Consider the following 26,473-nt stretch of genomic DNA (forward strand, 5'->3'; position numbering starts at 1 on the left):
CTGCAATTCTTCCCCCACTCACGTCTATTCCTCCTGGGCATCAAGGCACCGAGTACAAACCTGTCTAGCCAAGTTCTGGGAAACCCCACTCCTCCCAGACCTCCTCTCCTCTAATGCCTGTCACCCCAATCTTAGCTCTGTTGTCCAACTCTGTTTTATGTGTCCCACCACACTACCTCCTAGCTCAGAGTCCAGACTGCTCAATCCTGCAGACCTGGCCTCTCACTCTCGTTCTTTCCTCTGGGTGAGCTCTGGCCTCACAGTACTGACCCCTCTACTCATGTCAACACTCAGCATGTCAACACTGCTCAGCCCAGGGGAGCGTGCTGGGCAGCTGCTCACTTTGGACCTGTAGCAGGAGTGTGGGGGTGGGGGCGAGGTCACGGACAGGACACCTTTGATCCTGTATCAGGTCATCTAGCTGCAGTCCCTCAGCTTACCTCACTCTGAGCCTTGGCCCTCTCAGATCTTTCCTTCCTGACCACGGCTGGTGGCTAATCCCTTGCTCTGTAATTTACTGGGAAACAGAAGTTGCTTCTTCAAGAGAACACCACGTTCTCGTCCACCACACCTCCTCATACCCCCTGCTTCCATCCTGCTTCCATCCTGCTCAGTGATTAAGTCTGTGCATCTGACTGTTCAAGCCAACCCCAGCGGTCATCTCTCTTGGAAATGTGGAATGCAACAGCGAGGCAAAGGGCAGTGCTCTGGATGGGTCCAAAATCGGTTCTACTGCCTATGATATAAATTATATAGTGACCTCAAGTTCTCCAACTTCTTTAGATTTTAATTCTCTTTTCTAAAATGAGAGTTTAACAGATAATTCTGAGGTCAGAGTAGGCAAGTGATAAATAGGAAATTCAATTAAAACTGCAAGCAGCATTAGTGACTAGCCCTACTCCTGCTATCTGGATTTCAGCATTCCACAATCGAGCTGATTCAGACAGACTGAACACTGACATCTGAACACAGAAACGAACAGATCCAACAGGAGGGCATAAAGGTTAAATGAGCCCATCTCGGATCTTAATGAATCAAGGGTTGAGAGAGAAGACCGACTCTTCAATTCAGTTGGATGCATCAGGAGGGCCCAGAAGAGTGAAACCTGAGTAGACCTTGAGGCTGAGGAATTTCCTCCTGAGAAAGAAGAGCAGGGCAGAAAGAGTGCATGACTCTTGCCTCCTTGGCCTTGACAAGTCAGCTAGCTGCCCCGTGAGCCTGGTAAAGAATGGTAAAGCCTACTCATCTTCGTGTGGATCACACAAGGCCATGTGATGAAACTTAAATGTTCTGAACTACCAGGGAATGCAAGGGGACAGTGAAGGAGTGTCCTCCCCGTGCTGAAAGCAGCAGCAGAGGTCTGTGTGGAGGGACTGGAAAGCACAGCACAGGCTGCACAGGCCTTGAACACGCACCAGAGGAGGCTGAAACGTGTGGTGTGCAGCTGGAGGAAACAGGCAGCCAAGGGAAGAAGAGCGAGGGAAGGAGGAGCAGCACCGCATCGACACCAGAGTCTGGGCAGAGGACCAAGCTTCAACTAAGCCATGACTCAACAGAAGCAGCAGTTCTGTGCAGGCTTCTAGTACAGAAATGACAGTCCCCTTAAAGGGACAGCCACGAGGACTCATAATTTGTGCTTAAAATAACTCACTTTCTACCGCAAAGGGGCACACAGTCAAGTCTCCTTGTGTGCATCTTACTCCTGTTCCAGCCCGTGGACACAGCCACAGCAGCAATGACACACTCTCCCTAAGTGTCCTTCTCTGCAGAATGGCTGCAGCCTTTCTAGGCCCTCCACCAGCAGAGTAGTTATCAAACCGAAAGATACTAGTATCTTTCTAAAACACCCCAAAGTTAGTGTTATAAATGGCACAAGGTTAAAAATGAAATGAGGAGGATTAAAAATGACAGGTAAAATGCCAACTGGAGAAATGTATGCTTGTAACTAATGAGGCTGACACAAAATTAATTTTACAAACTATATACCTGATTTTCTTTAGCAGAAGATTCCAAAAAAGCTGCATTCCAAGATTCTGCCAAAGCTTTTCCTTCTTCATAACTGATCACCCTAAGCGGAAAAGAGAACTCTGAATCTTTGACATCTAAAACACCCATGATTTATTTATCAAATAGGCCCCACTTTGATCCACTTTGCTATGTAGGAGGCAGAACCTTGCTTTACACACTCTCAGGAAACAGTGCAGGGTGCTTTGTTCCGCCTGGGCTGGGAACAGACCGCACAAGTCTCAAGGGTCGTCTATGTGCCAATGAGCTTTTGCAGTTCAGAGAAGTGACTCCTTCCAGTACCGCAGCGCCAACCACCACAGCTATGCCACAGTGAGGTTCTGAGCACGTCAGGGCCCCAGTTCACCAGCCTAGGCTCCTCTAGGCTCCTCCCAATGCTCTGCCTCTGGGTTCCCTTGACAGGGTGTCCCGCCCCGTTCACCACTGTGATCACAACCAGTACGCAAAGGTATTGTGTAAAAACTGAATAATATCTGTCTTGGTAACTAATCCCAAGAGAATTTCCCAGTTTGCTTCTCTAGAATTCTAAACAAGTGTGGCATTTTCACTGCACACTGCTTCTGCAGTACACAATAACAATGAGAAAAGAATTGAAGATGGTATTCTGGTGACTAAATTTCCTTGGACTACATACCGTTCCATATGCAGGTCTTTCTTATTTCCAACCAACATAATTGGTATCCTATTAGGAGAAGCACAGAGCAGAGGTAAGTCAGATCCAGTCTTTCCTGCTCAGGAGATGCTAATATACATTTCTAGAGAAGAGAGAGGGGTTACTTACTGCACTTTCCCCACCATATCCAACAACTTGCCGTGGATAACTTTAATTACTTCAAAACTACAAAACAAAAAGCAGACATCATTTTAACATAGAAGTTAAGAAACTCACATATATAGTGGGAAAAAATACACCACAAATTCACCATTTTAACTTGAACTTAACACAAAGAATTATCCTATCAACTCTTTCACATATGATACTCAGTAATCCTTACTGAGACTACTCAAAGTGACAGATTCATGCTGTTTAAGTCTAGCACTGGACTGACAAACCCCAAGAACACAGACTTTATCCTCAAATTGTATCCATTCAATGGAAATCTGGAGAACTTTTCTAAGGTAGTATTCCCTAGGAATCAGCTGTGTTCCCTTTCCTTTCTTGTTTCTGAGACAGTCTTGATGGATAGCCCTGGCTGGCTTGGGATTTGCTACATAGACCAGGCTTGGCCAGTTCTGTTTGCCCCTGCCTCCCCAGTGCTGGGATTAAAGGCATGTGACCAAGCCTGCCTTCCCCTCCTTTTCTATGCACCATCATTCACTGAGTGATACCAACCCTTGATTTTACTATGGATGTGTCGATGATCTTCAAACATGTCACAATGACTAACTTAAAATCTCCACAGCGGGATCATTCACACCTGACTATTGGCTAATGGACACGAGCCATCATCCCACCCTCACTCAGAAACCCCGTGTGAGCATCAGCCAGCACACACTGCATTCATTCCTTTTGAAGCTGCCCAGAACCTGACAGTCTTCCACTCCCCTCTGTGGTCCCATGGCCCAGCTCTGTGCTTCTTCCCATGGCTGGTGTCTACCTGGATGACTCCCAAGTCCTGACCTGACTTCCTTTCCTTCTGCTCTCCCTCATCCCCTCTGCTGGGTCTCCAGTACTGCCAGAACATCCCACTAAAATGCCCTCTCCCTTGAGATCCTGAATAACGCATGCTCCCTTACTAATTTCCAAGTCCTTACTCTATGGCACTTTCTTTTAGATTTATTTGTAAGTTTATTGATGTGTCTATGTGTGTCTGCATCATCTAGAACAGAGCACTGGAGCTCCAGGGGCTGGAGTTCCAGGCCACTGTGGGCTGCCCAGTGTGGGTCCTGGGAACTGTATTTACAAGAGTAGTGTATGCTCTCCAACCTTTAACAGCTCTTCTTAGACTTGCTTCCCTACGTAAATCCACAGACTTCCTCCCACAGCTCTCATCCCCTTCTTCCCATTTTCCTACCACAGTACCATTGTCAGGGAAGGACATAAGAAACTCCAAGACAGCTCAAGCTTTGAACAAAGGCTGCTGAACACATCATACATACTGTTACTGATAAAAATTAAACTTTACCCACCCCATTGAAGCTCGTCAATAGGACAGGGCACCCCACTTCTACAGGCTGCACTTTGGATCCAGTTCCCTCAGCTTTGCTGCATTTGCCTACACTGAATGAAGAGATATAGTAGCTAGTCACAGGAGAAACAGTTAGAAGGCTGGGACTGGGTGGGAGCCAGCAGGACCAGCTTCCTCTCTAGTAACTGCACCCTCCTGTTAGCACCTGGTGAGAGCTGGCCCCAGTGATTGCTTTACAACAACCCAAACAAGACAGTGGGATTGGGTACCATGGAGGCTAGAGCCTAGCAGTCTTTATTTCCATCTTGCTGCAGATTCTGATTCATTTTGTGTGCTCGTCCTGATGGGGAAGGTTATTAGTAGAGAAATAGGATGGCTCCCAGCCAGAAAGAAAGAGCGAGCATCACCCAACAATAAACCCACGTGACAAGCCTGAAACGCCTTTCCCTAGCCAGTCCTCCTGACAGGCCTGAAGCAGCAGAAGACCTAGCTAGGCCATGCTCGAGCCAGGAATCTAAGATCTGTATATTGTTTTAAGCTTCTACGTTTTCAACTAGTTTGTTATGCTGCAGATAGCCATGCAGTAGACAGAATTTCAATTAAAAGCAAATAAACTATTACTGTCTTCAAACAATTTGACTTCTATTGCATGAAAAACAAACAACATTGTTTTTGTGTAATTTTTTTTGGTGCGTGTGTAGATCAGAAGACAGCTTTGGAAGTCAGTTCTCTCCCTCCACCTCAGGTCCTGGAGCTCGAACTTTAATCTCTGTCTTATGGTCAGAGTCTCAAGCAGCCCAACCTTGCCTCAAACTCCTACCTGTCTCAGCCTCCCATGTGCTGGGTTTACAAGCACATGCCACCATGTCAGCCCCCATTAAGCACTGTTTTAGATGAGAGGCTGTCTACTAAAGCAGTGCAAAGTGACCTGTTCTACGTTGTTAGAAGAAGTAAGTGAAAACCCGCAGCTTCCATTCTCTCTCCGATCTGTAATCTTTCCCATTTCTAGAAACTGAGAACAGAAGGTCTCTGCTTTATGCTGTGACAAGAACCAATCCTACAAACTTCATGATACAAAGGAATGATGTAAGACTTTGGCTTTACTTCACAAAATAATAATGGTTACGATTTATAGGTAAATACAGAACGAGAGAGAGAGAGAGAGAGAGAGAGAGAGAGAGAGAGAGAGAGAGAGAGAGAGAGAGAGAGATATCCACCCATGTGGTGGATGGTTCATGCCTGTAATTCCAGCATTTGGGAAGAGTCAGGAGAACTGCTTCCTACAGAGTGAGATCCTGTCTTAAAAACAAAAAACAAAACAAAACAAAAAGATGAGGCTGGAGAGATGGCTCAGCACATTAGAGCATTTTGCTGTTCCTGTAGAAAACCTGGTTTCCCAGCACCTACACAGCAGCTCACAACTGCCTGCAATTCCAGTTCCAGGGTCCGATACCCCTTGCTGAACTCTATGGCCATTGCACACACGAGGGGCACAGACATACACACAGGCAAAACGCCCATATATAAAATAAAAATAAATAAATGTTTTGAGAACTTATAGGTGTGATCAATAAATTGGCTTTTTTAAAAATAAAAGTTTTAAAGTCAGGTATGGTGGCACAAGCCTTTAATCTCAGCACTCTAGAGGCAGAGGCAGGAGGATTTCTGTGATTTTGAGGCTTGGTCTACAAAGTGAGTTCCAAGACAGACAAGCCTACACAGAGAAACCCTGTCTCGAAAAACCACCACTACCACCAAATAATTAATGTTTTACTAACATATCTCTTGGATATTCATAAATCTTGTGTATTCAGTATACAGATTTCTAACACACTTCCCCTCCCCCTTTACTTCCTCATTGGAGTCACTGAGGGTACTCATTAAGCAACGGTTCAAGCTGGGTGTAGTGGCACATGCCTATAATCCTAGCACTTGGAAGGTAGGAGGATCAGGAGTTCAAGGGCATTCTCGGCTGCATAGTGAGCTCTAAGCTAGCCTCGACACTTGAGACCCAGTCTCAAAGCAAACCAAATAAAACAAACAAAAATAGTTAAAAAAAATCATTATTACCACATTTTCTAGTGCAACAAGGGAAAGGTGGTCAGAACCCACAAAGAGACAACACAGCACACTTTCTGTTCTTGCTTTGCATGAAGCCATGGTCTTCTCAAATAGTTAATATTTTTATAATTTTTATAAACTAAAAAGTTTCCATATTTTTATTTTTTAAAATAAAATTGTGTATGTGCCACTGCACAAGTGTGGAGGCCACAGCACAATTTTGTGAGTTGGTTCTCTTCTACCATGGGCTCATGGGACCAAACTCGGTTCCCTCAAGCTTGTACAACAAGTACTACTAAGTATCTACTAAGCTACCTTGCCAGCCCAAGTTTCCTTATTTTTAAAATTAGTTCAAGGTAATAATAAATGTAATGTCAAATGCTGTTTCTAACTGAAATGCCATCCATCTGATACAAAAAATAAAAACATTAGTAGAAGGAATCAACAAATGCATTAGGAAAAAATTCTCAGCAGGGTGTTGTGACAAACGCCTTTCAAAATCACAACAACTGGGAGGCAGAGGTAGATCTCTGAGTTCAGGGCCAGCTGGTCTACAGAGTTGAGTTCCAGGAGAGCCAGGGCTACACAGAGAAACTGTCTAACACCCCGAAATGACTCCCCAATACACTAATTCTACAAGGTAACAATTGTAAAGTAACTGATTTCCTAACAATCATATAAAATTAATTTATAAATCATAGTGTTTTTCAGGTAAAATCCGTGCAAGTATACAAATGTGCTGGCTAGTACTGACTGTGGAATCACCTAGGAGGCCTGCCCTAGGCACACCCGAGGGGATGACCTTGGTTAGAATGACTGATGTGAGAAGACCAATCTAATAGTGGGCATCAGCAGAGCCTGATAAAAGGAAAATGCTAGCTGAGAACCAGCACTGACTGTTGCGGTTCTTGACTGGATATAATGGGACCAACTGCCACAAGCTGCTGCTGCCACTGGATGAGGATTCCCTTAAACTGTGAAGCAAAATAAACCCTACCTGGCTGGGTGTGACAGTGCTCATCTTTAATCTCAGCTCTCCAGAGGCAGAGGCATGTGAGTTTGAGGCCAGCCTAGTCTATAGATGAGTTTCAGGACAATCAGGGTGACACAGTGGGATCCTGCACCAAATAAACAAATACACTACTGAACAGTCGAGGGCTAAGAATAAGTTATTCTAAAACCATATAACTAAACTTTCAAAAACTTTTGTAATTACTATAAAAAATAAAAACAGAACTTGGGAAATTAAAAAGATCAGCTGGGCACAGTGGCACACACTTTTAATCCCAGTACTCAGGAAGAAGAGGCAAGTAGATCTCTGTTGAATCCAAGGCCAGTCTGGTCTACAAAGAGATTTCCAGGACTGCCAGGGCTGTATCACACAGAGAAACCCTATCTCGAAAAACAAAAAACAAAACAAAAAATCAAGTCCCAAATTAGTAAGTAGGGCATGTGATGTGATTCAGTGAAAGAGAGAAAAAGAAAAAACAAAACCCAACATCCAGATTAGTGCAGTGTCAACAGTATCTTCTTGGGCATCCTCAGAGCTATTTGCACATCTCTCCAATTGTTTCTCAGGAACACGGAGCTGGCTAAGTTTGTTTTGACTCGGGTATAAGTGGGGGACCAGCAGCAAAGGGTCTGTTCACAGAAGTGTCACAGTACCTGGTTTCTCCTGCCATAGAGAAAAATGCAGACACACTCACACACATGGAAGAGGATATACTAATTTCTGTTGGCAAGAGTGTGCAGGGGTTAAGATCCTAGACACTGCCCCATAAGACAGCCATGTGAGGCTAACTGAGCAACTGAAATGTAGCTAGGGTAACTAAGGGACTGAACTTTCAATTTTGTTAAATTTGAGCTCATTTTAGTAGCCACATGAAGCAGGGATATGGAACAATTCCATCACTGCAGTCAACGTTTACTGGACAGCTGGCCTGGACTTCAGAGTGGAAGACTCAGGCATGAATCAGTGTTACACACAGCCAATGCAACCCTGGGCTGGTGTTTAATGCTTAATTTCTTTCTAGGGAAGGTGAGAAATGAAACATCTGAAGAAGGGTAACTCATGATAAGTTAGTGGTGGATTTTAAAAATTACTTTATGTGTTCATGGGTATGTATGCAGTATGGTTGACCTCAGGTGCCTTCCTTAATCTTCTCTAATTGATTTTTTGAGACAGAGTCATATGAAACCTGGAGCATGCTGACTGGCTAAACCAGCTGGCTATCAAGCCCCAGTGTTGAGATTACAGACACATGGCAACATGCCTGATTTTTACATGGCTGCTGTGGATCAAAACTCAGATCCTCACACCTGGGACAGTTAAAAAAATACTTTATCAACAGAGAGCCATCTCTCCAGCATCAGTAAAACATCACTAAAAGGGCAGACAGTATGACAAACTGCTATTTCACACACTGAACAGATGCCAGCTCCCACTAACTTTCTTCTGATACTGGTATTCCGTGAAGTCTTCAAAGGTAACTGTCTCCACTGTCATAGTTCTCCTCACACACTCAGCCACACCTGTTTTGTCTATGACAACAGACCACTCCTTTTGTGACAATGGATGCCATCCCTGGTAACAAATGTGTGGCTGAAGAAACCAAAACCAATTCTCACTAACAGTGAATGCATTTTTAGTCAGTAAAACCCTATTACTCCAAAAGTCTTGCTTCATAAATCCACAGGACAAAGTAGTCCAACAGACTCAAGTCCCTAATTTGTATTGGTCAGTCAATTCCATATTAATACAGCAAAATACACAAAATATAAACCAGTTAAGTTCACTATTTCCCATTCAAATAGCAGAAAAGCTCAGTTCACAAAGTTACCTCCAAGGCACTCTCAGGTAAGTAAACTAAGTTTATTCTATCAGTGTAACGGAATTTACTGAGGATTCTACTCCCTATAATAATCTGACTGCTTCACAAGAGAAATCACAGTTAGTGTAATAACCAATTCTGTTACTATTAATTCTAGTATAATCCTTTAAAAGGGTCTATGCATAGTAAATAAACTCAAGCAAGCAGCTAGAGTCTTACCTTTTGATTGATGTAACAGAATACACAAGAATATAACCATTAATATCTATGGAGTATGTCTGAGGAAAAATGGAATATTCATCCTGTGGAAAAAAATTAAATTACATTTGAGTAGTCTTCATAGAGCAGAGTAAACAATCTTTACAAGTTTTTCATGTATTGCTTAAAGAGATTAAATCAAAGAAAACAAAGTTCTATATGCCAGCCAGACCTATATAAGAAGACCTTGTCTTCAAAAAAAAAAAAGTGTGTTTGATTCATAAAGAAAATCTTCAATGGTCCCAAAAGACTTGTGTCATGATTTTAAGAAAATATGCAGGACCATGGGACAGTCAATAATTAATGCTAAGTTAACATTTGAACAGATTAATACAAAGTGAATTTTTTTGAGGAAGGAACAATCCTGCAGGCATGTGAATGAACACATAAAGCTACAGTAATTAGCTAAATCATACTGGCTTATGGATGAATGAACAGACAGGAAAAATGTAAAAAGATGCAATTATGTATGGGAATTATGTACACAGTAAGAGTGCCCTTCAATCAGCAAGGATAAAAAGTAACACAAAATGTGCAAACACAAGTACAGAGTCTTCTTTGGATTAAGTTGGATCTCTTAATTGTACTTCAGCAAAAATTCCTACTCTATATAGGAATCAAAGATTTAAAGATAAAATGGCTTGGCTAGGAAAGCGCCTGCCTTGCAAAGCATGAGGAACTGAGTTGGGATCCCCAGCACCTACATAAAAGCCAGTGCAGTAGAGTACACCTGTAACCCCAGTGCCAGCCTGTGTGTGGAGACATGCAGATCACTGGCTCATTGGCCAGTTTGTTGAGCCAAATCCTCGAGTGTGAGGTTCAATAAGAGACCTTGCCTAAAAAGACAAAGTCAACAGCAATTGAGGAAGACACACAACACCAACCTCTGGCCTTTACATACATACTCTACTAACATCCACACACTGACACTCACACAAGATTTCCTTCCGTATATAATAGTCATCAGCTACCACAATTGGCACATTCAACGCAGGGCTGCTGTAGAAGCAATATTGACAACAACGTCATAGATCAATAATTATGATATAGCTAATAGCTGCCTATCATGTGATCACCAGGAGCTATGTGTTTATGGAATAACCTCCATAATGGAGATCTATCACTTTTGGTAAATACTGTACTTGCATATCCATCGTATATCATAATAATGGTATAATACAGTATTGTGCCTTAATTAAGTTTTACTATTTACCTTGTTGGTGAAATATAAATGTTTTTTGAGACAGGCTTTCTCTAACAGTCCTGGCTGTCCTGGAACTCACTTTGTAGAGGAAGCTGGCCTCAAACTCATAGAGATCCACCTGTCTCTTTCTCCCAAGTGCTGGGATTAAAGGCGTGTGCCACCACCGCCCAGCAACTATAAATATTATTAATGCACTTTAAAAAAATTAAAAATAGGGTTTCTCTGTGTAGTCCTGGCCATCCTGGAACTTGTTCTTTAGAACAGGATAGCCTCGATCTCACAGAGATCTGCCTGCCTCTGCCTCCCAAACCCTGAGATTAAAAGTATGCCTGCCACCACCACTCAGCAAAACACAATTTTTAATGGTAAATTTAGTTATGGCATAAAACTGTCAAATGAATCTATTCTAGGTTTTTGGATTTTTGTTTGTTTGTTTGTTTTGTTTTTTCAAGACAGGGTTTCTTTGTGTGTCCCTGGCTGTCCTGGAACTTGCTCTATAGATCAGGCTGGCCTCTAACTCAGAGAACTGCCTGCCTCTGCCTTCCAAGTGCTGGGATTAAAGGCATGCATCACCATAGCCCAGCTACTCTAGGTTTTTAAATACACTTTTCTATAGCTCGCAATCTTTGTTTTGAGACAGGGTCTCAATGTAGCCCAGGTTTGGTCTCAAATCTGCTATTTAGCCAAGGTTTAATTTGAACTCCTAATCTTGCAGCCTCCATTTCTTTAGGACCAGGATTATAGGCTTGTCAGGCATGGCCTATAGTTCAGATTTACTAAAACTTCTCATCTCAAAATTAGACCAAACCAAATATTTTGTGCAAACTTAAACTAAGCAAGTTATATTAATCACATTCATTATTCTCCTCAGCTGGACAATTAAGCCACACAGATGGTCATGTAGTGTGCAAATGTACTATAATGGCATTCTGGTCAACAATGAACCACAAAGCAATTATAACTGAGCTGGAAAATCCCAACTGCCTAGTGATATTACTGTTGAAGCACAATGCACTACATTCTATCTGTAGTAGTGCTGGAAGTTTTAGAAGACTGTATTTCTAGTGGTATGAAAGTATAGCACAATTATGTGTAACATCTGCACTTTATTTCATTTAGAGGCCAGTTTCACTGTCCTGCTTCAGCCTCCAGAGTGTTGGGATTACAGATGTGGTATGTACTATGTCCTGCTAGATATAACACATAATTCTTAAAAATAAAATTAAAAACACTGATTTATTATTTGTGTATATGCTTGTATGCCTGTATGAGTTTAAATGCATCACTTGTTTGCAGGTACCTGCAGAGACCAGAGGAAGGTGTCAGATCCCCTGCAACTAGTGTTACAGGCAGTTGTGAACCATCCAATGTGGCCATAAAACTCAGATCATCTGAAGAGTAGCAAGTGCTCTTAAGTACTACATCTCTCTAGCCACATTTCTCTCTAGCCCCCACTACATAATCTTGACAACAATGGTGAGATCTCCCAAAGCTCTACTTTTCAGAGTGTATTCTTGTTATTGATACATGGACATGTTTGTAGTGATATAAATTACAAAGTAAAAAGTACTTGCTATTTATTATGAATATTTATGGTATGCATTTTTTCCCTAAAATATGAAGACTACTGTGTAAACTTGTTATATTGTTCAGGCTGCTCCTTAACTCTAGTGATCCTGCCTCAGCTTCTCAAGCAGCTGAGAATACAATTGCATACTAGTGGGCCTGGCTACAGATGATTTTGGGAGGCTGGAGAGATGGCTGTGATTAAGAGCACTGCTTGCTCTTCCAGAAGACCCGGGTTCAATTCTCAGCACGTACTTGACAGCTCACAACTGTCTGAAATCCCAGTTTCATGCCCTCTTCTGGCCTCTGTGTGTACTGCATGCATGTGGTGCATAGACATTCAAGTAGGCAAAACATCCAGACACATAAAATAAAAAAATAAAGTACAAAAAAATAAAAAGAACATGTCTTTTTAACATCATTCCTTACTATTTACTAACAGCCTCACCCTCAGAACTGAACATCCTGAAGCCAGAGGCAGGAGATTCATTCTCTACGTTTTCTATGGAGTTAGGGCAGACCAACTCAGCTGGAGATGCCACGTTTCACTGCTGTGAACTGCACATTGAATGTAACCTTTAAGACTATTGATATTAGCAAAGGTGAGAACAATTATCCAGAACGACAGTACTGACAAAGTACTGCTCTGAACTACATAACACACATCCATCCCTATGCGAGGATCCTGTCAGTTAGTTTTATTACCTGCATTATCAGACCATTAAAATCACTTAAGACTGTCTGATGACCAACTGTCAGTCATGTTTAAAGCAAAGCAGTTCCTCAGAAGAATGCACCTGTGTTGATTCAGAAAACCACAGGATGACATTTCTCCCCAGCCCTGCTTAACTGTCCCTATCAATTGAGTTATAGCAAAGCACCCTTTGGTCTGAGGGAATATCAAGCTACAGAAACCTCAATCTAACCATCCTGTGCAGGCTGATACCAGGAAAGCAGTAAGCATAGCAAAACTCATCTTTTGTCTTCGGGTCACTGAATAACTAAAATCAACCAGGACTCAAAGCCTTTTTTGTAGACCAGGCTGGCCTCAAACTCACATCTGCCTCTGTCTCTTGAGTGTTAGGATTAAAGGTGTGTGCTACATGCTCCACCTGACTCAAAGCTCCTTAGTGGGGCAACACATTTAGCCCCCACTGTCCAGTGGCTTAAAAAAGATTCCAAAGATACAAGAGCAAATCTGAGGTCCAGGTAATGTCAGAGTCTCACTCTAAACATCTTTGCCCAGGACCCTAAGTTTAAAGCTGGTTTACAGCAACATCAGTGGCTGTCTCCCTCACACCAAATGTGTCTTCATTCAGGGAATAAAGTGTCTATACAACCTGAGGGACAGAGAGAAGCCCCTCAAATTGGACCCAATCCCTACTCAGGGATCTCCCCTACTAGTTCTAAGAGAGTTATATTGTCTAAGCCATTGATTGCCAGGGGCTGTTACCATCTCTTGTTTTTTTTTTTTTTCTAAAAGATTTATTTATTATGTATACAGTGTTCTGCCTGCCTGCATGCCTGCAGGCCAGAAGAGGGCACCAGATCTCATTACAGATGGTTGTGAGTCACCATGTGGTTGCTGGGAATTGAACTCATGACCTCTGGAAGAGCAGTCAGTGCTCTTAACCTCTGAGCCATCTCTCCAGCCCCATCTCTTGTTTTAATAACTGCACATTCTTTCAAAGACTAGAATGGGTCTGTGGGAATAGAACTGCTAGTTTCTGACACATGCTCCACCACAGGCTCTGGGTGCACGGGTGGGGTAGGAAAGGGCATGCCATAGTGCTCTCTAGAAGCTCAGAGTCACACACATTCAGAGTTTATTTGCTTCCAGAACAGAAACTCTAGGTTTCTCCAGTACTAACAGCACTTAGTTCAGCTATTTCCTGCTTCACACCCTCCTTCTATGCTTACCTCAAAACAAAGCAGAAGGAATTCATTTCTAAGCACAGGATGTGTCCCATTATTTTAGGTCCATTTCAATATGCCGAGGTCCAATAAAATGCCTCCATTCAACACTGCAGAGGTCAGCCCACTCACCCGCCCACTGGCCTGACCCTCTGTGACTCCGCTGCAAGGGCAGGAAGCATCAGAGCTGAAAGCCCGGCCTCTTTATACTGCCCCCCTCCAGTGAGCAGGGACAAATTCAGTCTAACAAAATGGTTTCTAGGAAAGGCAGAACTGGGTGCCATGGAAACGAGGCAGCTAAGTTGTCAAAGGACTTTTCTGTTTCCTGGAGTACTCTGCTTTCTCCTTTGTCCCCAGTCAGTACCCCTAGCAATGCATTCCATACATCAGTGCTGCACTGATTAACCTGAGTATCCTTTTTTTCTGTGCAGGGGGAAATGGAAGAATTGGTTTTTGGTAACTACTCATCAAATCAAATCAACAGTTAAATCTGACCACCACACAATCTAACCAATCTGGAGTGTCCTGGCTCAAGGCCTCATAAGAGGAAGTAAGCTTTACTTCTCTCATCAGTTCCCTGAAAAATATTTGATTTTTCTCTTAATGTAGAAAAATATACATACGGAAGGCCAGAGGGAGGGAAGTGATGATTCTTTAATGCAGAATTAAAGTTAAAAAAAAAACAAAAAAAAAACAATCCCACTATTCTGTAGTATCAACCCTCACTCTGCTGACAATATAGTTAAAACAGTTCTGATATAGAAACAATTCCTCAGAAATGTGCCCTGAGGTCTTACAAAGCCTGGGCTGCTGCTGCAGGGGTCCTGAGTCACTTACCTGCCCCGCTGTGTCTACAAGCTGGAGATGATACTCTTGCCCATTGACTGTGATCAACTTCGTGAAAGCTACAAAGAAGGAGAATAAAATACTAGTTTACATACATTAACTCTGAATTACTTACAAATTTGAACAATGAATGACAACTGATCAAACTGAGTCCCTAATAATCTTACCAGAAGTTCCCATTAATGGAAAATGAACAAGCTCTGAACTGTACAGACTGTCTCCTTCCTCCATTAGCCTGCTAGGAATTGCTGATGAAAATCAAGCTCAGGGAAGCCTTGAATCCTTTCCAGAGGAAATGCAGTCAGCAATAATTCATACTCTATAAAAACAATCTGACTATTCGGTAGAGAGCACTTCCTCTTAGGAACGAGTGAAATACACTATGTAAAAACCTCAAGTCTAGAATGAACCAAAACCACAAAAATCTTCCATTAATTCGTAGGGAGTCTGGTGTCAGAGCACAAAGAACTAGCATTAATTGAAGTGCTAAAAAGCTTTAGTACATTAAAAAACAAACAAACAAAAAACCCCAACAATTTACTGACAGGTAATGTAGCAATGGAACAGATGTTCTGGGCTGAAACCACCGTTCTTTTCCAGCTTAAAGATCCAAGCAATTTGTCACTTTTCCCAGTAAGGATAAGAAAAGTCAGTTCAGAATTTCAAGGGGACAGGCTTCCAAACACAGGACTACCCACAGCAACAAACCTTAGCCTGTAACCATCTGGAGCCCCACAATATAGCCCATACAATACAGGTTCAGCAGCAGAAACTATCCTTTCCACAGCAGAAAGAGGCCCCAGCATGTCTCACAACCGAAAGGAAAAGCAAGAGACAAAATGGAAATGATTCAGAAAACTAAGTGACAAAGAGAAAGGCAGGGGATTCCATGGAAACATAAGCACTTGAGGGAGGGAATCTGTGTTACCCTCTCCTAACTGCAAGCAGGGCTGATGGGCAAGTTCACAGACTGTACATTATCCTTGACCCTTTTCTGGAAATGGTCACAGCAAGGTAAATAGGTAAATCAGATGAAAAGTGAACAAGAATAATTAAACTTGGAAAATATCCAATATAAATTCACTGAAAGCTGGGTGTAGTGCCACATATGTTTAAAAATCCCAGAGTTTGGGAGGGAGGCAGGCAGGCAGATTAGAGATCAGCCTGGTCTACATAACAAATTCCAGGGCAACTCAGTAAGATTCTGTCTCAAAACAACAACAATAATTCACTTATTCTGTAAGAGTTCTACTCTGACCTCTGACTTGAGGTCACTTAGCATTGCAGGAGCTTTCAATCACTGTCAGCCAGGAGGCAGTGATATATACCTGTGAGAAACCATTCAGCTAGAATTAAAAAGTCATGTTTCCAGGCTTGAGGAAAATTATGCAAGAAACGCTGGTGAGTAGAAAAACAGCTACACTTACTCAGAACTAAACAGCTGTAGTTGTTACAAGGTATGACACAACTGTTTTGACTAGATTACTGAAACAAAAGCTCATTTATTTGCACTACCTCCGGGGTACTGCTGTACCAGCAGCCCTGTCCCACATGCCCTGGATGCTCCGAGTCTCTGACCCTGAACTGATGTCTCAGTGAAGAAGAGAGACTTGTGCAACTACCACAGAACCTGGTATTGTGTCTACGAAAATGGCACCAGGCAGAAATTATATTAAGCAAAAATCAAAACAAACCAACCAAAGAAATCAAGGGGGAGGGGAGAGGATAATGGAGATGAAAATGACCAATACATTTTACACATGTATGAAATCATAAAAGGATTTATCAAAACCATGAAGGCAGTCAGTCTAAAATATGTTAGCGATGTTGTGAATAACAAGTAAAACTGAACACAAGGAAGCTGTGCGTGGTGGCACCCACCTGTCCAAGAACTCCGAAAACAGAGGCAAGAGGAGCAAGCGTTCCAGACCAGCAAGGCTGTTACACAGCTAGACTGTCTCACACACCCCTGGCCCTCTCCCCACAAAGATATAAGCAAGCACACTAGGTAAAGCCTGAAAGTAGGCTATAGTTATTTACTAGTGAAGTCTCATGGTAACAAAAGCAATGTTTCTAAACTTTTGGCATTTGCAAAGTAAGACAGTGTTACTAAGATATGTTAACCATCCTTAATTCATACCCACAGAGATCTATCAGCAATCCATGCTTGGCTATGAGACTCTTCATCGGAATTCTTAACAACAGCCAGGCGCACGCCTTTAATCCCAGCACTTGGGAGGCAGAGGCAGGCAGATCTCTGTGGGTTTCAGGCTAGCCTGGTCTACAAAACAAGTTCTAGGACAGCTAGGGCTGTTACACACAGAAATCCTGTCCCAACCAACCAACCAACCAACCAACCAACCAACCAACCAACCAATCCAAACCACAAATAAGAGTGCCAACTAGCTGGGCGGTGGTGGCGCACGCCTTTAATCCCAGCACTCGGGAGGCAGAGCCAGGTGGATCTCTGTGAGTTCGAGGCCAGCCTGGTCTCCAAAGCGAGTTCCAGGAAAGGCACAAAGCTACACAGAGAAATCCTGACTCAAAAAACCAAAAAAAAAAAAAAAAAAAAAAAAAAAAACCAAAAAAAAAAAAAAAAAAAAAAAAAAAAAAAACACAAAACCAAAGAGTGCCAACTGATTCTGAGATGGCACAGGTTATAAACCGCTCCTGTTCTTACTTGCTTTAGTACACATCAGGTTGTTAGGTTAACACTACAGAAGAGATAAGAAACTGTATCTGTACAAGTATTACTTCTGGTCTGTTCTCTAAAACAAGAAAACAGTTTTGTTGAATTATTCTATTACCCTAACTATTGGAAACGACAGAGTCCCAGAACTTTTTCTTTTATTAGCGATATGTCATAGAATGTGCCACTGCTGAATATTTACTAATAATAACCTAGTCTGTATGATAAAGGTAAGTATAAAATAATTACTAGATTATTTCCAGATCTTCCCCCCCAGACCAAGTCTCAATATGTAGCTCTGACTGACCTAGAACCTTTCCGCTTTTTCAAGTCACCAAACAATGCTTTCTTACCACCAAACAGTGAAGGAATGGAATAAAGGTTTTTACTCTGTTAAGAATATGAAGGTATATTAATAGAACCCGACGACAAAATATGTCCCATGAACTCTCAAGGGGTATTAGATTTGATAAACATTTCTGCTCCTGCTTGCAGACTTTACTAAATAAACACTGAATTTATCTTTATGATGATGTCTTTACTGCTGAACACCCAAACAGGAAAAACACAAAGGCACAATCAAGTGTGACAGTGATACTCTTAAACTAATCAAGCGGGGAGTGATAGCCATGTGCCAGCATTCCTAACTGCTCAGAAGGATCACATGTAGTATGCAATTAGCTAGGAGGTAGAGATTAACTTGGAACCCAGGCAACAAACACTGTGAGACCCATCACAACACACACACACTCTCTTTCTCTCCTCCCCAATTAACACCCACCATCCCGAAAACCCATCCAAACTCCCACATTTCCAGATGCTGGAACTTTAAATTCATACTCTTTCCACATTAAGCCCTTCTGGCCTATAGACTCTCAGTCTTACTGAGAGTCAAGGTGCCTCAGTGTTTCTACTGCAAGCTCAGGAGGTGAAGGCCAACACCCCAAATCATATGAACCTAGCCATTAAATCTGCTTCACCTAACATGCCAACACTATACTCTCGTTTAAATCTGTATACTTCTGGTGGCAAGTCTGGTCTCAAGTGCTTGACATGTTGGCTCCAGAGTCTACCAGGGGCTCTAACAGTGAAAAAGAACAGCCTGAGCTTCTCTGGATGCACTGATGACCAGCACAGACCCCAAGCAAGCATCTATCCCCCTCCCCCCCCAGACAGGGTTTCTCTGTGTAACAGTTCTGGCTGTCCTGGATCTCACTCTATATCCTAGGCTGGCCTCGAACTCACAGAGATCCACCTATCTCTGCCTCCCAAGTGCTGGGATTAAAGGAGTATGCCGCCACCACCACCCAGCTTCCAAGCGAGCATCTTTATGAATCTCAAAGCCAATGAAGTAAAGGCTGTGGCTGGTTCTGGCTGTGTGTACCCTTTCCTGCATGTGATATGAAATGCAACAGACTTAGAGACAACTTTCCAATGCTGCAGCACCTGCTGTGATCCCAGAATAGCATGTTTCCCAGCAGCCTCTTTCAAATCTTCAGGACTCAGAGAGCAGGGTACTCTTCAAGGTACAAGGCTTTGGAGTGTTTTCATTCTTTTCAAACTTGACATCTATACAAAAGTCTCCCACTGAATGGAGGGGGTGGGGATAAAAATAAAACTGCTCTCAAGTCCTTTTTCTTGAAGCTGACTCTGTATGAAAGTTCCAGTACAGGACCCGATTCCTACTGATTGAGATATAACTTTCTACATGTCAGAGGACATAAGAACTGAATAAAAAAGAATTCAGGGTACCCTGAGTAAAGTCTCTGGAAGTTCTTTAACTTCCCATTGGAGAAATATAAATTTAACACATTACCCACTGCAACCCAAACCTTTAAGACTATACAAATAGTATAATGTTTTCTCAGTTCATAAGTATCTGAAAACAATACTCACTGTTTTCTATGGTTGGATCGTAGGAGTCAACAAACTGGCCTTCAACAAACTGAATTGTCAATGAGGACTTCCCTGTAAAAGAGAACAACAGTTTAGAATTATTGCATATAGGGATAAAGGTAACTGTTTCACAAAAAAGCCACTCTAGGACTAGAGGGATGGCTCAGTGATTAAGAGCCATGTGAACAGAAACTGAGTTTGAGTCTCACTACACATGTTGAGTAGCTCACAACTGCCTGTAACTCCTCTTCCTTCCCATACATGTAATAAAAAATAAAATTAAAAAAGCCACTCTAACATGAATAAACTGAAGGATCAGATTTAACACCAATCAGAGCAATTTCAAAGGTGAAATATATTTAATTAATTTGCCTTATGAGACTAATCAATTAAATTATAATAATGTGAACATTTTTTGGATATTCACGAGTTTTACTTAAAACAAGCACATAGGATAGTTAAGGGAAATTCTTTAAAACAAAGGAACAGGGGTTGGAGAGATGGCTCAGTGTTAAAGAGCACTGGCTGCTTTTCCAGAGGACCCAGTTCTGAGTCCCAGCACCCACTTAGTGGCTTATAGCTATCTGGAGGTCCAATCCTGGGGACTGGACGCCATCTTCTGACCTCTATAGGTGGGCACCAGGCATACAGATGGTGCACATACATACATTCATATATACATACATGTAACACTCACACATCTAAAAATGTGAATCTAAATAAAGAACTAAATGAACAAACAAAACAGGAAGGGGGCAGGGGAAAGGGAAATTCCTGTCAATTTTTCTTGCATTTCAGTAATTAACAAGTTTGGTTTTTGTGTATGTGTACATGAACATGGCCTGGAGAAGCCCAAGGACAGCCTTGGATGTTGTCCTCAGTGCTGCCATCTTCTCTCTTTCTATAGACTAGGTGTTCTTACTGGCTGGACTGCTCTCCAAGGCTCTACCAGTCTTCTCTATGCCCGGGATCACGAGTGCTTGCCATCATAGCTGCCTTGAAAGAAAAAACCAAACCAAAACAAAAACCAAACCAAACCCCAAAAGTGTGGGTGCTATGGACTGAACTGCAAGGAAAGTACTTCACCAACTGAGCGGTCTCCCCAGAGCCTCCAATTACATTTTTACTCGTGCACACTAACTGAAAAACCATGTACAAAAACTGTACAGAGTCACAACACTCATGGAACTCTGTACATGATTACACCCATACCTCCCACCACTCTCGTCCTCTCCCCACCTCTTGCTGGTCCTTCCTCTCTGTCCCCTTCTATTTTCATATCCTTTTTTGTTTTTGGTTTTTTTTTTTGGTGTTTTGAGACAGGGTTTCTCTGTGTAGTTTTGGTGCCTGTCCTGGAACTCCACTCTGTAGACAAGGCTGGCCTCAAACTCACAGAGATCTACCTGGCTCTGCCTCCCGAGTACAGGGATTGAAGGTGCATGCCACCACTGCCCAGAGTGTTATCAGCTTTTAAAGAGTATTCTGGGGTGGGGTGGGGGGAGCGTTGTATTTAAAATACTCATCATAGATTCCTGTACCAATGGTTGAAGCAGGTCTAGGGATACCCAACTAAATACTATTTTGAATTTCCCAAGATCACCAGTACAGAGCCTGTATGCTAACGCATCAAGACCGAGGACCCGACCTTCTTCCTCCTCCTCTCTGTGCTTCCTTCATGCCTCCTGGAACACTTTAGAACAGGGACCATAACTGGTGGAGACAACAATCAACTGTGTGTGGGCTTGTTCATGTCACTGCCAAACTCTCTTTCATGTTCCAGAACATCCTGCACATGCTCTATAGGCTTGCTAGGTTTAACTCCAGCTTCAGGAGGTATCTCAACTCTGCCCTATACTGCAGACAGGGTGGAGCTTGTGCTCCCCCGAATCTAACTCAGAGTGGCACAGTTCCCAGGCTGAGGAATGACTTCACAAGGAAGGAGCCATAAAATGGAAATGAATCGTAAGAAATAGCACCCACTGGCACTCATTGACTCCTCACCAGCAGCTCAGTCCTTAAGGCCATCAGCATCAACTCCCAACTCCACCATGGCCCACAGAACCAGACCTGCCAACCAAGTCCACTTCTCAGGTCCAGTCAGCACTGTTTTGTTTCTGCCAAGCTCCTGCTGCCTTGACCTTTTTCTTCTAGCCATCACCACTCTCAGATTTCTAAGTGTATGACTCATTCTTGTCAGTCTGTTGTGAGCATAAATGTCAGTTCTGCAGGGAAGCCATCCCTCAAACCACCCTACCTAAGGTGGCACCTGTTCCCTAACAGTCCTGTGGCTATTTGTCATCTCTTCTCACCACTGGAACAATGACTGAATCAGTCAGTACTGAGGCTGGCCTGATATACAGCAGACATTCATTCCTAAATGAATGAATCAAAGCTCAGTCCTCATCTCTTCCATTCAGACAATTTACAATTTCATTAGCATTTATTGTTACTATTCATGGGCCTGTTCATGATACAATAGTAGTTCAGGAACTACAAAGGTAAGTGGACTGTGTCTAAATAAGACCAAGTTAGACATGCTATCAATAAAGAAGAATCTAAGGAAAAAATTTAGCTACTATTTTAAGTAACAAAGACAGCAAGGGGGAAAAACCCTTATGTAAGCAAAACTGAGAAATTAGAAAAAATTTCTTTTCCAAAAAATTAATTTCTAGGCCGAGAACCAGAGCTATGAGTTGACCCACCCCAACATCCACCCCATCTATGACCTGCTGGAGTAGGTGAAAGGGCCAATCCTGCAGTGTCAAAGCTGCAGGATCTCCATGACACAGGACAAGGACAGGATATCCAAGAGGAGCCCCAGGGAGGGCCCAGTGTCGACAGTGTAGCAGAAGCCAGAGGCCTTGAACCAGACCACTGACTCATCGCAATGAACACACTTGCAAGTAAAGATGTGTGGACCAAAGGGTGTACTGTGTGACTCACTGTGTCACACTACAGCTTCTACAATGAGATTTTTCTTTTCTTTTAAATTTCATTTTGTTTTGTCTTTGGGGGGAGGTTTCAAGGGCAGAGTGGAAATGCAAAGGGATGGGGAGAAGAGTAGGATCAAGATGCATGATGTAAAGCCCACAAAGAATCAATAAAAAAGTTATTTAAAAATTAATTTCATTCTTTTATGTAGGAATGTTTTGTCTGCACGCCTATCTCTGACTGCAGGTCAGAAGAGGAAGTTGGGTCCTCTGGAACTGGAGTTACAGATGGTTGCTGAGCTGCCATGTGGGCACTGGCAATCAATTTCTTCCTCTGGAAGAGCAATTAGTGCTTTCAAGCACAAAGCCATTGCTTCAGCCTTCCCCCCAAGGGGGAATAATAAATTCTTACTCATGTACATCTACATCTAACATAACTACTTAAGAGTCAGAGAAGTTGAATTAGAAAGAATGAAGAGGAAAAGGTTGTGTAAAAAAATTAAATGTACATTTATTTGTGTGTGCGTGTGCACACATGTACTCAAGTGCAGGAATGCACACGGCAGGGCTTGTGTGGAGGTCAGAGGACAACCTGGGGCAGCTGGTTCTCTCCTTCCACCGTGTGGGTCCCAGGAATGGAACCAGCTTGTCAAGCTTGGCAGGAAAGTGTCTCTACCTTCTGAGCCACTCCTCCTGCTCCAGACCCTTTCTCAGGAGCCTCTCAAGGGTGCTCTCGGGCCTTTTAGAAGACAGGACGAGGGCAGTCTATGTGCTTCACAACAAACGGAAAGAAGGAAAGAAGCAGAGGACACTGCTTTCTCTTTAAAGTTAAATGGTCAAGAATTACAAATTAGCCAGGCAGCTGTAGCGCACACCTTTAATCCCAGCCTTTTTGCGAGGCAGAGGCAGGCGGATCTGAGTCTGAGGCCAGTCTGATCTACAGAGCGAGTACCAGGACAGCCAGGCATACACAGAAAAACCTGTTTCAAAAAAACAAAAACAAAACAAACAAACAAAAAAAGGAATTACAAATTAAAAACAAAAGGAGATTTAAAAAGTTTTTTTGTTGCAATTTTAGATATAAGTCTAGATTAAAAATAGTGGAAGAAAGTCAGTTGTGGTTATCCACACCTGTAATCAGCATTCTAGAGGCTGAGAGGAGACAGAAAGATAAGAGAAAAAATACATATGTATATGTGTATACATACATACATACATACATACATACATACATACATACATACACACACACACACACACACACACACACACACACACACACACACACACACACACACGGCTGGAGATGGCTCAGAGGTTAAGAGCACTGGCTGCTCTTCCAGAGGTCCTGAGTTCAATTCCCAGCACCCACATGGTGGCTCACAACCATCTGTAATGAGATCTGGTGCCCTCTTCTGGCCTGCAGGCATATATGCAGGCACAACACTGTATAGATTAAAGAAATAAATCTTATTCTATATAAAGTTACATACATCTTAAATTTACTCGTCGAGGGTTTCTACATGTACACAATGTATTCCAATCGTATTCACCTCCTCCCACCTTCTAACTCCTCCTAGGTTCTCTTCATTCTCCTCTCACATCCTTTAAAAAAAAAGGGGGCAGTGGTGGCTCACGCCTTTAATCCCAGCACTCGGGAGGCAGAGCCAGGTGAATCTTTGTGAGTTCAAGTCCAGCCTGGTCTACAAAGCGAGATCCAGAACAGGATACAAAGCTACACAGAGAAACCCTGTCTCGAGAAAAACAAACAAACAAACAAACAAACAAACCCAAAAAGAACACAAACACTAAAACTCTATGTTCAAGCTGGGTAGTGGTGGTGCATACTTTTGATCCCAGCACTCGGAGGCAGAGGCAGGTGGATCTCTGTGAGTTCCAGGAAAGGCACAAAGCAACACAGAGAAACCCTGTCTTGAAAAACTAAAAAGAAAAAAACAAACCCAAAAAACTCGATTAAACTCCGCCCCCCCCCAAAAAAAGAAACAAAAACATGAGTCCAATTAGTGCTGCCCATATATGCATGGGTATGAGGCTATTCACAGTAGCACAGTCAACCTACTTAGGACAACATTCATTTAATTTAAAAAAAAAAAAAAAGTCTGACTCTCCCTCCCCTAGAGCTCCTGGGCTAGGGGTGGGGGTTTGTGTGTTTCATGATAGAATGCTGACCGGCTTGATCTTGTCCAGGTCTTGTTTGGGCAACCACAGTTGCTGAGTTCATGAGTGCAGAGGTCCTATCTGTCTAGAGACAGTTTTATACCAGTCCTCTCTGACCTCTGGCTCTTAAATCTTTCTGCCCTCTCCTTCAGATGTTCCTTGAGCCTTGTGGGACAGTGTGATACAGATATCCCATTTATGGCTGAACACTCTAAGAACTCATTTCTCTGCATCTTGACCAGTGTGAAGAGACACTCAATTTAAAAAATACAATTCTTGTTGCACATTCAGAAGTCCCCATTTGTATCCTAACCTGAGTTAACCTGATACAATACAGTCATTCTGGTAATAGCAAATGAGGTAGTCTAGCCAAAATCCCAACAAAGAACAGTCAATTACTGTCCTCCTAAGTAGTCAACTGAGTAACAGAATTTAAACTCTCACTCTCTGGAGTGCTAATTAAATTTCTCCTTCCGCCTGGCCCCTGGAGGAAAGGTATTATTCATTAGCAGAAGTGGAGCTGTGAGCAGCTGGCTCTCCCTTGGGTCTCTCCTCCCTTGGACTTTCCTCCTAAGAGGGAGATCACTAATTACTGACACCTAGACAGGAAGGCTACACCTTAGCTGTCTACTGTCTTCATTAGAAAGTGGAACACTATAAAATAAAGAACAATCAGACCACAACCCATAGAACCATGAAGGCTATATATATAGCATGGAGGTCCCTAGGACGACTGTGGCTTATAATAAATTTCAGTTTTACTCAATTATTGAAAAAAAAAAAAATAGCCAAACGAATGGAAACACATGAACTATGAACCAAAGGCTGAGGGGCCCCCAGCTGGATCAGGCCCTCTGAATAGGTGAGACAGTTGATTGGCTTGATCTGTTTGGGAGGCAACTAGGCAGTGGGACCAAGTCCTGTGCTCATTGCATGAGTTGGCTGTTTGAAACCTGGAGCTTATGTAGGGACGCTTGGCTCAGTCTGGGAGGAGGGGACTGGACTGAGTCTACCAGGTTGATCGCAGTCCTCGGGGGAGACCCTGCTCTGGAGGAGGTGGGAATGGGTGGTGGGCTGGGGGTAAGGGAAGGGAGGGGGGAGAACAGGGGAACCCATGGCTGATATGTAGAACTGAATGGTATTGTAAAATAAAATAAAAGGAAAAATAAATAAATAAATAAAAAGAAAGTGGAACACTAGACAACTGTCACTGAAATGTTTACTTGTCAACACAGAACAGTCATCCCTGTCAATAAATCATAGCACTGTGTTCAAGCACTCTCAGCCCCACTACCATACCGTTCCCTGCTTTCCAAGGACACTGAAACAGCAGTTTAGTGGTCATAAAAAGTCAAGTGCTGTGTGCTGTATGTTAGCAGTCACTAAAAACAATTATACTCTTCCCCATGACCACCTTTTATGATTCCCCCTCACAATACCCAGGATTTACTTTGGCTCTTGTCTCTAGTAAATGCAGATTCTAAAAACACTAGCCACTTGCCAAAGGTGAGTCTGTAGAGACGGTCATGCTTTAAATTTGTACAACTTGAGAAGAAGAAACTCAATTCATCAAGTTTTTTTGAGAAATGTTAGAGAAAACCACCCAAGGGTGACCTGAAGTAACAGAAAAGGAGTGCATGTGTGGACAGGTGCACATCTTCACGGCAGGGGCCAAACCATTCGGTAACCAACAGCACCTGTTGTAGAGGCCTGAGAAGAGCCAGCCCCGTCCACAGCAGGATTACACACATTCTTCTTCCCAATAGAACAACTGTCTTAATTTTAAAAACCACGGAACACTGTTACTTATTTTTGAAATTTCTTAACTTTCATTAGGCAAGATCAGGGCATCATACTGGTTTGTTCATTTGTTTTGCCATAATAAAATAGGATTGCAAGTATTCCACTCTATTTTCTTTAAAGGTTTATGTTCAAGGCTGTCATTA

General features: G+C 42.6%; 1 protein-coding gene across 1 annotated transcript in view; it reads right to left on the reverse strand.

Annotated features, from left to right (window-relative positions):
* Rheb (Ras homolog, mTORC1 binding) overlaps positions 1 to 26,473 on the reverse strand; it is a 47,914-nt gene that overhangs the window by 883 nt on the left and 20,558 nt on the right. Inside the window, exons 2-7 of the mRNA XM_028879523.1 lie at positions 19,420 to 19,491; positions 14,826 to 14,893; positions 9,266 to 9,348; positions 2,807 to 2,863; positions 2,660 to 2,707; positions 1,987 to 2,068 (exon numbers count right to left, since the gene is read on the reverse strand). Coding sequence (XP_028735356.1) covers positions 1,987 to 2,068; positions 2,660 to 2,707; positions 2,807 to 2,863; positions 9,266 to 9,348; positions 14,826 to 14,893; positions 19,420 to 19,491 — 410 coding nt within the window. The remainder of the gene's footprint in view (positions 1 to 1,986; positions 2,069 to 2,659; positions 2,708 to 2,806; positions 2,864 to 9,265; positions 9,349 to 14,825; positions 14,894 to 19,419; positions 19,492 to 26,473) is intronic.

The sequence above is a fragment of the Peromyscus leucopus genome, chromosome 3 (assembly GCF_004664715.2).
Source record: "Peromyscus leucopus breed LL Stock chromosome 3, UCI_PerLeu_2.1, whole genome shotgun sequence".
NCBI classification, from domain to species: Eukaryota; Metazoa; Chordata; class Mammalia; order Rodentia; family Cricetidae; genus Peromyscus; species Peromyscus leucopus.